Source organism: Phycodurus eques, chromosome 4 (assembly GCF_024500275.1).
Source record: "Phycodurus eques isolate BA_2022a chromosome 4, UOR_Pequ_1.1, whole genome shotgun sequence".
In the NCBI taxonomy this organism is placed as follows: domain Eukaryota; kingdom Metazoa; phylum Chordata; class Actinopteri; order Syngnathiformes; family Syngnathidae; genus Phycodurus; species Phycodurus eques.
The window spans coordinates 24,842,146-24,857,890 of record NC_084528.1 but is presented as its reverse complement, the minus strand read 5'-3'; the positions used below and the strand labels follow the sequence as shown (position 1 = coordinate 24,857,890).

Here is a 15,745-nt window from a genome sequence, read left to right as displayed (position 1 = left end):
TCTACATTATTCATTTTCTAAGAAGATTACAATACAAATGTTGATGTTGCACTTCCTTAAATGAAAATATTGAAGCTGTTATGTAATCATCCAACCATTGTGCGGACCCAGTCGTGTTTTAGGCGTGCCGTTACATCCCTCGCGTTGTCCAGTCTCGATCTGCTTGTTTAGTGCGCACCGGGGTCAGAATGACAGCAGTCATACGTGACCAAACAAACCACACTGACAGCAGAGTTTGTTTTAGTGTGAACACAGTTAGCCAGTTATGTTTATGTATTTTTGGGGTGTTATTTTAGCATCACTAGCGTCGATATCCTCGCTGTAGTGGTCAGGCTGTTTACTGTCTGGTCTGTGGCCCGGCATAAAAATAAGATGTTATTGTAATTTATGTAGACAAATATTTGCACTCTCATTTAGCCGTCGATGTGTCAACAGGAGAAAGCACACAAACACGCTTCTCTCTGTGCTTTCTGTTTATCATATCCTCATTTGGCTTCAACAATTATTGTGCTGAAGAGCAATGATAATTTTGTTTTTTTCCATTATTATTCCGACACTTCTTCGTCCTTCTAAAACGTCCACATTTCTCAACCGTTTAAAAAATATTCAGCTCATTCACGACATCGTAGGAGTATATTTTACATCTCCCAAATTCCCACTTTTCCGACAATTCCACATTTTCCATGAAAGAAATCCCATTGAAATGAATGGAGACATTTTCAAATGTACTCATCCTCCCATATTTCTCTATTGATTCAAAAATTATTCAAAACCTTCTGATGTCAAACTGTTCTCCTCAATGAGGACATTTACATTTACCACATTCCCCAAATTCCCATCTTTGATTATTTTGCATTTTTTCATGACGAAATTCCCAAGTTAATGTAGACATTTAAAAATCCTTCCACATTTCTAAACCAATTCCAACCATTCCTACTTTTAAAATGTTCAGCTCACTCAGGACATCTTGGGACTAGTAGGTTTTATTTTCCACTTTGTCAGTGTTCCACATTTTCATTCTAAAATTTCCAAATTAAGAGACATTTTAAATATTTACCTCCAGCCTTCCACAATTCTCAACCAACTCAAACCATTCCAATTTCACAATATTCATCTTATTCAGGACATTTTCTTTCCATTTTCAGGGTATTATTGTGCTCTGTGTTAGCAGACCTACTGTTAGCATGTTAGCATTTGAGCAATTCTCATTATAAATAGTATTTAAATGCAAGAAAAGATGTACAATCGTCGATCGCACTGATATATATATATATATATATATATATATATATATATATAGCAGATTCTCATTATACTGTGTTAGTACTGTATTTCAGTACAGTGGTGCCTTGACTTGCGAGTTTAATTTGTTCTGTGTCCACATTCATAAATGTTAAAATGGTAAATGCAGTGCACCTACAGTATATCGCGCTTTATCTACACCATCACGGTGCCCGACGTGCTTTACAGAGGCTCACACTCGCCCACAAAAAAATCGTCCGAACGACAGCTCGTATCTCGAAAGATTTGTGAGTGGTGTAACTCGCTTCTCAAGGCACCATTTTTAAAATTGCCAATTCTCCCTTTCAACATTTCAGTTCAAATAATTCACATGTAATTTCCACAAACATTGCATGATCTAGTTTTTATTATTAGACCCATGAGGAGAAAGTGTATTATTTAGGCCACTTGGAGCTCCCGGGCTTCATGCGAGTAACTCTGTCCTGGCCCACCTGAGTCCTGACAGTCCAAAAGTAGAACTTAAATATTTATACCTCCAGCAAAGAAAAAAAAAAAGAGAGAGAGAGAGCGAGAGCATGACAGTAGTTGTTGTCCTGGATGTCTGTGTGGTGTGTGAGGACACAGGAGATATTTATCAACCCTCATCCGCTATGATGTAAATAAACGCACCACATTGCACTCAATATTAGTTCAAGCTGAACTTGATTACCTCTGCCAAGCGCAAAGACACGAAAGGAATGGTTTTCCACGAGAACTTTGGAGAGAATGAAGAAATGATCCTTACATTTTGGAGAGGATCTGGATGGGTTCGCAGTTTTTGATCGTGGTAGGATTGCGCGTTCAAGCCACTTTCACACTGTTTGTACAAATAAAAAACCCGGCTGATGAACACATCTCCCCCCTTTATAAAAGCCTCGCCCATCTGCAGTTGAATACTTTAGCTTTGTCAGAGAATCGAAATGCATCTGACTTTTTTCAATAACATACAATAGGTTTGTCGAAGACTGTAATATTTTTAAGTAGGGCTGGGCGACGAACCGGTGTTAATGTAACTTTGTTAGGATGATTTATTTATTTATTTATTTGCGGCTTCCATCATTGACAGTGCAATCTGCTGACGTGCGCTGCTAGTTTAAAACAAGTACAGTGTTGCCAAATTAGTCACTTTTCTGACAACTTTCATCCCTCCAATGAAAGAGACAGCCCACATGGAATTATTTGTACTTTTTTTTATTTCGTATGCTGATAAAAGAGCCCAGTGGAAGGCAATTATGGAGTCAACATGTGGTGCCCAATTATACCTTGCAAAGCAGTAATTTATTGTCAATTACATTTTCTTCTTTTTCTTTTACTTTTTTCACCAAAGGGGATAAAATGGATTGAAATGGGAAATTGTATTTTTGCGGGGGGAAAAAGAATTTGAGATTTTAAGGCCTGAACTAAAAATAACCTAAAGCCAACATAAAATTTGTAATTTATTGTGTGAAAAATACCTCTAAACATTTTTTTGTTACAAAAAATCACTCTTTTAATTGCAAACATTGGCATGGTGAATGTATGAACATATGATGTAATTGTGTGAATGAATTTATTGAATTCTTAGTTCTTTTCCTTATTTACTAATTTATTTATTGTAATTATATCAAAAATAAAGATATTAAATTATTTATTTACGTATATATATATATATATATATATTTATATTTAAAATTAGTGTCATTTGTTACTTGAGAGAGATCAAACATTTAGATTCTTCTCTATGTTCATCATATACGAAGTATTGACAATAATGTTGTTGTTTTTTTTTAAAGCCTTGAAATTGGCTAGCCCTGATGTTATGTTAATTGAAGACTAAAAATTGTCAGTGATATTTCTAAAAATGAAAATTCAACTTCACTCACTACTGGCCCCTTTCCCTCCATTCACTATTGTTGTTGTTGTTGTTCCTCGAACAACGTTTTGACAACAAAGGACTTAGATTTGGATCTTGTGTGACCGGTGTGGCGGAATTCCCTTCTACGCAGAAGGCATCCCGCCTCGGTTTCAGCTCCGCTGGGCGTAAAATTGCCGGGTGGGCTTCATTCCCCTAATTCTGTGGGATCTATTGCGTTACCAATGTGTTGCATCACCAAAGCGAAGGCTGAAAATAAAAATAACCAAGAATTAATTTGCCATCTGTGCTCGATAAACAAGTTTAGCGGCTACGTGGCTACACTAAAAGCTGCACTGCGGGCAGGCTAGGCAGGCTCGTGGCGCTGCAGCAGCCATGCTTGGAAGCATATGTCGCGCCAAAATCACTTTGGACCTTCCAGCGTTGAGTGGAGACTTCGCAGATGTGCAGATTACCCATAATGCACTGGGGCACTAATAGTCCTACCATCCCCCCCGCCTTTGCCCTCCTGCAAATGGCACAGATGCTCTTCAGTATTGACCTGCTGACAATTTGGATGCTTCCTCTTCAGCCTACACGGAGGGCACCATGTCCATCATTTATATTTTGTTACTGTCGGGCGGAATCCTGTCATCACGCTAACTCCCTGCCCAGACAAAAGCCTGAAAATACGTCACAAAAGCAAGTGGTTACATCATCTTCCCTAACTTTTTTGTCAAAGATCTCAGAGATGGAATAAATAAAATGATGAGCTGACTAAACAGTTTAACAGAGGGAAATGAATCTACGCGGACTTACCTTAGTAGCTGACCTGTTCCTTCTGCACCGAAGCATTGCAGCGAACAGTTTTTAACAAAACAGGCTTACTCAAATGCCTTTAACTATTTTACCTCATTATTGTCTAAAAAAAAAAAAAAAAAACGTCCAGACTTTCAATCTTGAACTGACAAAATGCCGAACGGCTCCCGCGCAGCGGGGGGAAAGGCGTCGTTTTACAACACCTCTCAGACAGTGAGCATTAAAGAATGCTAAAAGATTTGATCTTAAATTGGTTAATGATGCATCAAAATAACAGACGTCGTGAAAGCATCAAAATTGGCGGTGGCAGGATCCCTTTTGTCTTGGTTCATTGAAGACCCTGCTGAAAAAGGTTTTGTTCAAACACAGCATATAGAACAATTGACCATGATGGCACACAATCTTCTGGGTGGCAAATGGTGAAGCATTCTATGATGGTACCACTAGTAAACACCAACAGAGCCACTGAGGAGCAGGGCAAATTGTTTAAATTAGGACTTTCTTCTTGAGGGGTGTTACAGCAAGTGTTATCTACCACCGTAGTTTAAAAGTTTGCAAAATGTCAGTCAATAAGATGTTGTGTGAGGTAAAGTGCTTGGAAGGGAGCCCAAACGCAAACACCCAAATGTAATTTACATTTCAAAAATTGACGTGGTGGAAATTGAGACATAGTTACATGATCATTGAGGGACTGGCCAATTAATGCAAGAGAGAGCAATAAATGACATGTGTTTATTTTTATTGAACCTGTATTTTGCAATTGAGAACTGAGTGTCAACAGCAGACAGCAGAGTAAAACAAAGCAAATGCAAATACATAGACGACAAACTGTACAGTGTGATATATTTACACATTGCACACGGTGAATAAATGGTTTAAAACAGGCACAAAAAACAACAACAACAGGTGCAGCGATCATGTATAGCATCCCTCATTAACGTTTTAAACGCTGATATTGGGATGAATGAGGTGAGTTGTATTATTTATTGCAGAGCGTTCCAGTCGTTTGGGGCAGAAAATGAAAAAGATCGTTCGAAAAGTAGTGGCGACTTTGGAAACGAAGGGGTCGATAAAACTGCTGGAATGGACACCGCGGGTGGTTGTATTGTATGCATGGTGAGCGGCGAGCAAAAATACGGTGTGGTCTGACAAATGAGTGTTTTATGGATAAACAGGGACTAGCGAATTTGTCTCCCTTAATGCCTTCATCTTGGTCATTGTAGATGTATCTCAAGGCTAGCGTGCTAGCGTAATCTGTAAATGAGCCAAGTCTAAGCATCGAGTGGTTCTTTTGGTAACTGAGGCTGTTTCTTTTGCAATCTGTTAGGCTGTGGTAAATGCTCTTTTTCCCTTTCATTGAAGTAAAAAGGCTTTGATTGCTTGAGCCTGACTTTCTGTTGCCCGGATTAATGGCACAGATGGTCTTTTTTGATGCTGAAATGGATTGAATGCATTAGTATTGCCTAAACAAACCCTGACCCTAGCTATCAGGCAAGCAGATATGTTTTGCAAAATGATGCAAAGACATCTCAATCGTTTTATACATACATGTGGGAAAATGTCTTCCACAGACCCAATGATGGAGGTTTGTTTCCCAGTGTGTCTTTTTAAAAGTGGCTACTTTGCATCTATGCAGTCTTCCCATCTTCTCCGTACAACTGTTTAGGCCTTGATTTATCTTTCTCATCAAGGTTTTTCTAGATTAATTTTTTCGATATATATTTTTTAAAGAAAACAAAACAAAAATACTTGGGAAATATCTTGTAGCACAACACTAAACATGACAAAACGCAGGCATTAGATTCATTACAGAAGCAACTTTTATTTGTATTTATTTATTTACTTTAGCTTGTTTGGGTCATCTAAATTGACAGGGGATGGGTTCTGTCTCGGCTCCACAGAAGTCATTTGAAGCTCTTAGCATGTTATCTGATTTGGCCTTTTGCGTCTCAACCTGAAGTGATAAAAGTGACATCCATTCTCTTTACGGCCTTTTCTTTGAGCTTCCTTTTAAAGCGCTTTCAGTTTTAGAATGATGGAGAACTACAGTACATGCTATTGTCAATTTGTATCCTCGTGCGGTATATTTTTAGCAGATTTAATTGATAATAGCTGACTGGATTAATGCTTTGACATGTTGCCAGAGGAGACTGTTGATGAGAGTTAGGAGTTCCAGTAAACATGGCTGACAGTCATAATGGCTGGAATGTACCGTTTTGTGTCTGGACATGTTGGCTGGGGTCAGTGTGGTCGTGTTTGCTCATCACAACAGCAGGAAAAAAGAAAGTGAATCTCTTATTCTGGATTCTCGTTCAAAAAGCGGCATTTATATTGCTGGGGTTCTGGATGATTTCATTGGAAAAGTGAACCATGCGTAATCGTCGAGAACCGTGGATTGCATCGAACTGCAAAAAGGTTGGAGCAAATGGGATCGTATTGCATTGAATTGGAGTGAATTTTATTGTATTGCATCGTAATTGGAGTGACTCGTATCATATTGTAATTGAAATAAATGTTATCATATATTGCATTGTATCATATCGCTTCACAATTGGAGCATATGGAATCCTAATTGTTGTCATTGTGGTGTACCATATTGCAATAGATTGTTTTTAAATATGTATCCAATTGTAATTTGGGTGAATTGCATTGTATTGTCTTGCATGGAAATTGGAGCAAAGGATATCTATTGGATCTTAAAAGTGGTGAATTGTATTGTATTGCATGGTATTGAAACGGAATGACCCGTATCACATCGTAATTGAAGTAAATTGTATCGTAATCATATTGCATTGTATCATATCGTCTGCCTCACAGTTCTGGGGACCGGGGGTTCAAATCCCGGACCCGCCTGTGTGGAGTTTGCATGTTCTCCCCGTGCCTGGGTGGGTTTTCTCCGGGCGCTCCGGTTTCCTCCCACATCCCAAAAACATGCGTGGTAAGTTCATTGAAGACTCTAAATTGCCCGTAGGTGCGAATGCGAGTACGAATGGTTGTTTGTTTCTGTGTGCCCTGCGATTGGCTGGCGACCGGTTCAGGGTGCACCCCGCCTCCCGCCCGAAGATAGCTGGGATAGGCTCCAGCAGCCCGCGACCCTCGTGAGGATAAGTGGATGGATGGATGTACCAAATCATATTTGGACGGAACCACATCCCATCTTAATTAGAATACATTTGATCACATTGCATCCTATCACATCTTGAGTGAATTTTATTGTAATGTATCGCATCGTTTTTGAAGTGAATTGTATCGAATCACACTGTGATTGGCATGCATCATATTCCACTGTAATTGTATTGCGTTGTACATTTTAACACCAAAATGTTGAACCAAGCCCTGTCATTTTATCTAACGAACGTTCACTAGCTTAATGCTAACCACCATACACCACAGATGACTCATTTTAACAGCTGCTTTTGTATAAAAGCCCATAACAAGAATCGCTTCGAATCCCATGATATAGCAGGAGAAAACTTGAATAGTCAACATTTTCACAGTGGTTTCTTGTTGTTCTGGAAAGTCACGTGGCGGCGACGCAGCACATTTCATCAACCCGTGAGTATAACACATGTACATTTCGACTCGGTCACGTCGTCCTGCCGCAGACACGCCAAAGGAATCCTCACACGGGCGTGCGGCGTGCTTGAGGCCTGACGTGGAACATGGCATCGAACATGGTCTTTTATTGTTTATTGGCGGCACGGCGCGTAGAGACGAGCCTCTGCATGAATCACCGCATACGGCCTCCTGGCAGCAGATGGCGACGCTGTCACTTGCTGGCATCTTTTCTTCCTTCTCACAGCTTTTCAATTTTTAAATTTTTTTTTTTTACCACATTTGCTTTCTTTTTCTATCGTTTTTATTCCTCCTTTATTTTGCAGTGAGTACTTTAGTATGTACTACTACTACTGGAGAATCTCTATTTGACTGTTTCGAAAATATTTTTTTTTTTTTAAAGACCTCATTGTCTTTGATGTTTTTGGCAAGATTTATGTTAGGCTTGTTAATTAAGGACACATTTCTTTTTTAAAATGTTTACAAATACCCGTCCGTTAGGTTTGTGTGGTCTTTGATGGTTACGATATATGCGTCTCTTTGGTCACCTGAAGATTACATTGTTTTTGATGTTTCAGAAAGCATGCATGTTAGGTTTGCTGCGGACGGAATTGTCATTGATGTTTCTGAAAACACATTAAGTTCGTTGAAGACTAACTTGTCTTGGATGTTTACGAAGACGTGTCCGGGTTGGGTTTCTTTTGGACTCTATTGTCTTTGTTTTTGAAAGCATGTACCTTAGGTTTGCTGAAATTTGTCATTAGTTTTTCAAAACAGGTTCGTTCGACTCTTAATTCTGTTCAGTGCTTATAAATGACACTTCTTTAAGGTTTGTTTATTTATTAAGTTGTCAGATTTTTGGGGGAAAATGTACATTAGGTACTTTGAAGACTAAATTGCCTTTGATGTTTTTGAAAACATTTGAGGTTTGTTATGTTCATCTTTCTTACGGACTCAGTTGTATTTGATGCTTTGCAAAGCCTGTACGTTGGGTTCATTTTAACTTCAGTTGTGTTGGATGTGTATGAATATGCATTTGTTAGGTTTGTTTATCCACTAAATTTTCTTTGATGTTTACAAATGTCTTACGTTTTTTGGACTCGTGTCTGTTTTTGAAAACAATTGTTAAGTTCGTTGAAACCCTAACCCCAAATTGTTTTGATGTTTTTGAAAACACAATAGATGCCGCCGACCCTCCTGCAGTTGATTCTAAATCGTATTTGACGTTTCGAAAACATCGACATTAGGTTCATTTAAAACTAAATGCTCTTTGTAGTTTATAAATTTGCATACTTGAGGTTCATTGAAGACTAAATTGTCATTGATATTTATGAAAACAGAATATGTAGTTCAGTACTGATGGCAGCTGTGTCACTTTCTGGCCTCCTCTCTTCCTCCTCCTCCTTTTTCTTTTCACGACGTTTGCTTTTATTTACTCTCGACTCAAACTGCGCCACCGTGGCTTTCCTTGGCCTGTAATTGATGCGACATGCTGGCCGTCGTCGCTTCTCTGCTTTTCATTAGGACTGCGACGGGTTCCTTTAATTCCTTCAAGTTCTGGACGTCCTCCACGGTTCTATCGGCCTTCTCTTTTCTGATCCTGGCACATCATAGCAAATCTTGTGCTGTTTCCAATTAGCCGTTTATGAAACCTTCAGCTGGCATCACCGACGCGGCGCGAATGTGCTCGCTCGTGACATTTGGATCATGTGATAGGACACAGGTGGTCACCCGAGGCCGCCGACTCACAATTGTATATTTTTGTATCCTTTTTGGCCTTTTGGTCCGCACGCAAAGCTTCGGTTTTGGAGTCGCCGCGAGGATTTTGTGGAAAACTGCGGCTGGGATCGAGACGAAACTGACTGTGTTGACAAGAAAATCTGATTTTGGACGTTGGCTTCACCCCTTTTGCATGACGTCGTGACCGTTAAGAGAGAAAAAAAAGGCTAGTAATTGTTGTACTTACCTCACTCCGGAGACTGTTGCTACCCAAAACAGCAGGACCTACCACATGTGGACATTCAAATGAATTTGTGAAATGTATTTGTCGTTGTGCCCTCTGAGCAGCGACAATATATGCCACTGAATATTGTTATACCTCTGCATGTGTTGCTGTTCTGTGTGTGTTGAAGTAGCAGTTAAGATTTAGAATTACGGTGACATCTATGGTAATTTCCATTCGCCCGTCTATGGTGTTTCGTATGATACGTTAGGATTTAGCTCGCGGACTGAGATGAAATTATACGGTTAAACATTTGTTTCACGCTTTTGCGTTTGAAGTCTTTACTTTAATATGCAACATGATTTTATATAGTCTTTAATGTTTGCGCAATAACTTTCATGAAGAAAAGGATTTTAGGCATCTTCTCCATCGATACGGTTGTAACCCTAATAACACTTGTTCCTTAGCGGGAATGGCCACTTCGTCGACGTTGGACATGATTCTTCTGCCGATCTCATCACTTTTGTTCCTATTTTAATGTTTAAAAACAAGCCACTCGATTTCTGATTATACGTGGCCTGGAAAGTAATGAATCTTTAATTACATGCAAAGCATTTTGGGTTTGCAAGAGCATTTGAGTGGGATTCATCTCGAGGGGGGAAACCGTGTCTGAGTTTGGATGTTGCCAACTTTTTCATTTAAAGCAGATGTTTGGCTCGTAACTTTGCGAATATAGGGAATAAACACAACACGCATACGTCAACCAAAACATGTTTAGATGTGTGGAGCCTTGTATTCGATAGAAGACAATGTAGTCAACACAACCATGTTTTTTGTCCATCCTCACCACTTAAACGTGACCAATATGCTAAAAACAAAACATTTAGCGCTCACTGTCTGTGCTGGTAAGAAGCGCGAGAGCCGTGCGAAGATTTAAGAGCATTAATAAAGCCATAAAATTAATGGACATGTTGGATGGAAACCGCTGCGTAAAAGCTATGGAAGATTTTTTTTTTCTCCTATGTTGGAGCTGCCTGATAAAATTATCAACATCCCCAAAGTGGGATTTTGGTGCTGTCGTACAAAATAATAAAAAAAATGCATCATAGGAAGGATGGATTTGCAGGGTTTTTTCCCTTTAAAAACTGGGTTTAGACAAAGAAACAGAAAACAAGGGATGAAATGAGGAATGTATTACTTAATTTAAGCAAGATTAGAACAGGTACATTTGAATTGGCGCTGTGAATCTTACCTTGCATCCCTGGAGGTTCTATCTGTGATGTGCGGCACAAAAGTGTACCTTGGATTGGAATTTCCACTTGAGGGACACCAATGACTACAATAAATTGAAACTACAATTAAAAATGAAAAAATCAAATGCTCTTACACAAAAAGTGCCTGCTAATGCCAAAATATCTTGGCAGGTGAATAACAAGCGTATTTTTGATTCAAGGTATTTAAGGTATTTACCCTAAATACAGTGGTGCTTCGAGATACAGGCTGTATCTTTTTTTCCACCATAAAACAAAGAGAAAATCACTTTATTTAAAAAGAAGCAAATACTGTAACTTATGAAAGTCTGCTAGCTTAATGCTAACACACAATTTAAAACGCCATAGATGCCACTAGCATCGATGTTTTGGTAGTTGAAGCAATGGATATTTGAATGCAAACGGTGTACCAGCACATGTAGACAGACAATATAACGATACTCACAGGCATATTTTCTTTATCTTTTGTGAAAAATGACGAACATTCTTGCGGCTTACTGAGCCACTTATAAAAACGTTATTGTGTGTGCTTTTATGTCTGTATTGTGCTGCCAAGATGTGCACACCAGAAGGAGCAGCATAATGCCCATTGAATTCAAGAGAATAATTTTGCAAAAACTGTTTGTTTTAATTATGTCATTACTTAATGTTTTCATAAAGTGACAACAGTGCTGCGAACATCCATCCATCCATCCATCCATTTTCTGAGCTGCTTATCCTCACAAGGGTCGCGGCAGTGCTGGAGCCTATCCCAGCTATCTTCGGGCAGGAGGCGGGGTACACCCTGAACTGGTTGCCAGCCAATCGCAGGGCACATATAAACAAACACCCATTCGCCCTCACATTCACACCTATGGGCAATTTAGAGTCTTCAATTAACCTAGCATGCATGTTTTTGGGATGCAGGAGGAAACCGGAGTGCCCGGAGAAAACCCACGCAGGCACGGGGAGAACAAGCAAACTCCACACAGGCGGGGCGGGAGTTGAACCCCGGTCCTCAGAACTGTGAGGCAGACGTTCTAACCAGTCGTCCGCCGTGCTGAGAGGAGCTATTGTTGCCAACTTAGCCATCAGAATCAGAATCACCCAAAATAGCCATTTGGTCACTTTGCCACATTCCTGACCGTTCTTGTGACAATAAAAAACAAACAATTTGACCCATTAGCATTTCTTTCATGTATTCAGGTCCTAAACCATTAAGTGATTTATAGACCAGTAGCAGAACTTTAAAATCTATTCTAAAGCTGACTGGAAGCCAGTGTAAAGATTTTAGAATGGGAGTAATATGCTCTGACCTCTTTGTTCTGGTCAGAACCCGAGCTGCAGCATTCTGAATGAGCTGCAGCTGTTTAATTCTCTTTTTGGGGAGTCCAGTCAGAAGACCATTACAATAGTAAAGTTTACTTGAGATAAAAGCATGGATGAGCTTCTCCTGGTCTGCTTGGCACATGCAAGCCTTCACTCGGGATATGTTCCTCAGATGGTAGAATGTAGTTTTAGTAATTGATTAGATATGACTGTTGAAAGTCAGGTCGGAATCTATCAGTACACCAAGGTTTCGGACTTGGTCTTTGGTTTTTAAAGAGAGTGAGTCCAGGTATTTGCTAATAGTAATCCTCTTTTCTTTATTGCCAAAACAATTATCTCAGTTTTGTTGTGGTTCAATTGAAGAAAATGTTGGCTCATCTAGTTATTTATCTGCTTTAGTCAGTGACACGACACCTCAATTGAACAAAAGTCATCTGGGGACACTGCTAGATATAACTGTGTGTCATCTGCATAGGTACGATAGTCAAAATTAAAGTTCTGAGCAATTTGACCCAGGGGTAGCATACACTGGCTGAACAGGAGGGGTCCGAGCACTGACCCTTGAGGGACCCCATAGGTCATTGCCATTCAATGAGATTGAACACTTCCAGTGGTTACAAAATCACTCCTTTCCTCCAGGTGGGACCTAAACCATTTAAGGAATGTTCCATTTAGTCCTACCCACGTTTCCAACCTGTTCAGCAGTATATTATGAGCTACCGTATCAAAAGCCGCACTGAGGTCCAAGACCAGAATTGACACCTTTCCCGAGTCAGTATTCAACCTTATATCATTTAGCACTTTGATAAGAGCAGATTCTGTACTGTGATGAGTTCGGAAACCTGGTTGGAATTTGTCAAAAAGTCCATTCAAGTTCAAGAAATTGCTGAGTTGATGAAAAATAACTTTCTCAACAATCTTACCTACGAAAGGGAGATTTGAGATGGGTTTATAGCTTGCTAACATGAAAGTGTCCAGTGTTCTATATTTTCGAAGAGGCTTAATGGCAGCTACTTTAAGAGCTTTAGGAAACTCGCCTGACTAAAGTGAGCAATTGATTTGATGCAAATCAGCTAGCACAGACTTCGCAATAGCTTTGAAAAAGTCAGATGCTATTGAGTCAAGACAGCTAGCCAAAAGCGATGTTCGGAAACACTTTCACATTAAATAATATTATATAATTGCCTATATTAATACAGTGGTCTAAACCCTGTCTATACCACAAGCTATGAGCCCAAAAGCTTGAATATTTTTACCTCATCTTCAACATGAGTCTTGAAAATAAATTGCAAAAAAAAACCTGGCGGAACAGTCTGCTTTTATTTCTGTGGAAGTTGATGCACATTAAATGATCAAAAGCAAAACCCAGTCATAGTGTCACTGTCATTTGCATCTTCTCTAAGTGAAAGTGGAAAAAAATGAGAAAACTTTATGAGAAATCAGATTTTTGTCAGGAAAATGTCATTTAATTTTAAGGCCATATGGCTGAGTGTCCATTTTAGGTGTTTGCTTTGTGTGCCCACCCTGCAGGTAACACATGTCACAACGGCCTGGTGCCCCCCGTGGCCCGGTCCGCCTTGCCGTCTGTTCACAGCGCTCTGAGTGTCAAGCACTTTCTTCCCTTCCCGTTGGACAACAACGCCTCGGCCGCCATCAACCTCTTTCCCGGATTCAACGCGGTGAGTGTCAACTTTGTTGCTGTCGGAGGCTAAACATCACGCCGAAAGCTAGCCGCTAGCTCTGAGATGTCACTAGAAGAAACGTGTGTGTCGCTGTTGATTACTTTGCAAGTGTCATGTTTTGGAAGAATTTCCTCAATTGTCATGTTTACAAAAAAGTAAGAGTTTGGCGAGTTTTCTCTAGTCAGATACTAAATTGTCTTTCCGAAAACACGTTAGGCTCATCGGAGACTAAATTTCCCTAGGTGCATTGAAAACATGTAGGTTAAGAGTTTAGGTAGGTAGGTTAAAAGTGTCAATTGTCTTTGATGTTTTCGTAAACATGTGCATTAGGTTTATTGATTACTCAATTGTCTTTGATATTTTGAAAACATGTTGGGTTCAATGTATACTCAAAATCATCATCGATGTTTACCAAAACATTTTTTTTAATCAACACAAATACAGTCGGTACTTTGAAAACTTAAATGTACTAATTAACGTGTGCAGATTGCTACAGACTTGTTTTGCAATTCGGACGTGGCTGTTTTGCTTTGACCAGCCAATCAGAGGAAGGCAAAATGCTGATGTCATCGAGGGCCGGCGCTCTGGCCCTGTGAGGAAAAAATGGAAATGTGATTTGCCCTCATTGCTCAATGTGGTTTAAATTACATCGGCCAGCAGCGCGACTGATTCTGAAGGCCCTGGGCAGATTAGATTGACGTAGCAACACGTAAAAAAAAAAAAAAAAAAAAAAAAAAAAATCCAACATCGACATACACGCACTGGAAGCAGTTTTAGCCAAAAGAAATGCTAAGACAATTTCACGGAACAAATATTATAATTTAGGTCGGAAATGTAGGTCAGTGCTCACCACTGCTTCAAAAGAGCGCCTGAACATTTCCAGGCAGAATTTGTTGCTATTCTGTTTGTCTCTCATGGGAAAGTGATTTTTGTTGTTCCTCCCCTCAATGTTGGCTGGCACACAAATTAGCGGAGAGACAATGTGCAACTCTCCCACCTTGTCGTGAAGCTCTCATCCGCCTTCCCTGTGGCCTTCTCGCCACTTCCTTCCACCGCTTCCTCTTTTCCCCAGATGTACTCCACACATCAAACCCTCCGTCCTGATAATTCAAAAGGAACAGACTCCTGAGTTTCTATCCGGCTTTCAACCTTTCCGCCTTTTTGTTTCGCGGCCGTCATCACAAGGTTTTGATGACAACGCCGATTCTGACCGCGCTCATATTTCCTTGTAATGACTTTCAAAAGGGAAAATCAATAAATCTGTAAGAGTGCGCACGTGAGGGTGTGCATGAGAACTAATGCACTGTACCATGATGATAATATCATCATATAGCCATTATGCAGGCATTATATATTGGGAGAACGAAACAGGTACTATATCGCAAAATCTATATGCAGTAACTTAAAGATGTTTGGTTTAGGGCCTCATGTAAATGTTTTCTATAAATTGTAAACAGTGAAAATGAACCTAACACGTGTCTACTCTTAAACTTATATGACAATTTAGTGATCAACAAAACAGACAAAATCATCAAAGACCCATTTTGTCAACAGTGCAACTAAGGGACATGTTTTAGAAAAAGTCATACAATTAAGAGCATTTTGTGAAGTCAATGTTCATGTTTATGTCAACATTAAAAACAATTTGGAGTCTTCAATGAACCTCAAATAAGCTTTTCGTGAACATCCGAAAATTTCAACAAACCTACCATATGCATGCTTTTGTAAACACGAGACAAATTTAGTCTTTCATGAACCTAAAGTACGTTTAAAAAAAAAATCAGTACAATTTAAATTATTCGAGGAACTAAATGAATGTGTTTTTGTCAACATCAAAGACAATTTAGACTTTTAAGTAACTAACATACCTGTTTTTGTAGAATGGATTTCAAAAAAAGATTGAGAACAATTTAGATTCTAACCAACGTAATGTATGTTTTTTTTCGTAAAACATCATGGACAATTTATTCTAATCGCATGTGTTTTTGTATAAATTGAAGACAATTTTAATTAACCTGACATACAGTACGTGTTTTTTGCAAACAAAGACAATTTA

General features: G+C 39.4%; 1 protein-coding gene across 2 annotated transcripts in view; it reads left to right on the top strand.

The window, feature by feature from the left end:
* Positions 1 to 15,745, top strand: part of znf385d (zinc finger protein 385D) — a 58,061-nt gene that overhangs the window by 5,015 nt on the left and 37,301 nt on the right. For both annotated transcript variants that reach the window (XM_061674769.1, XM_061674768.1), the window contains exon 2: positions 13,538 to 13,686. In XM_061674769.1, the coding sequence (XP_061530753.1) occupies positions 13,538 to 13,686 (149 nt within the window). The remainder of the gene's footprint in view (positions 1 to 13,537; positions 13,687 to 15,745) is intronic.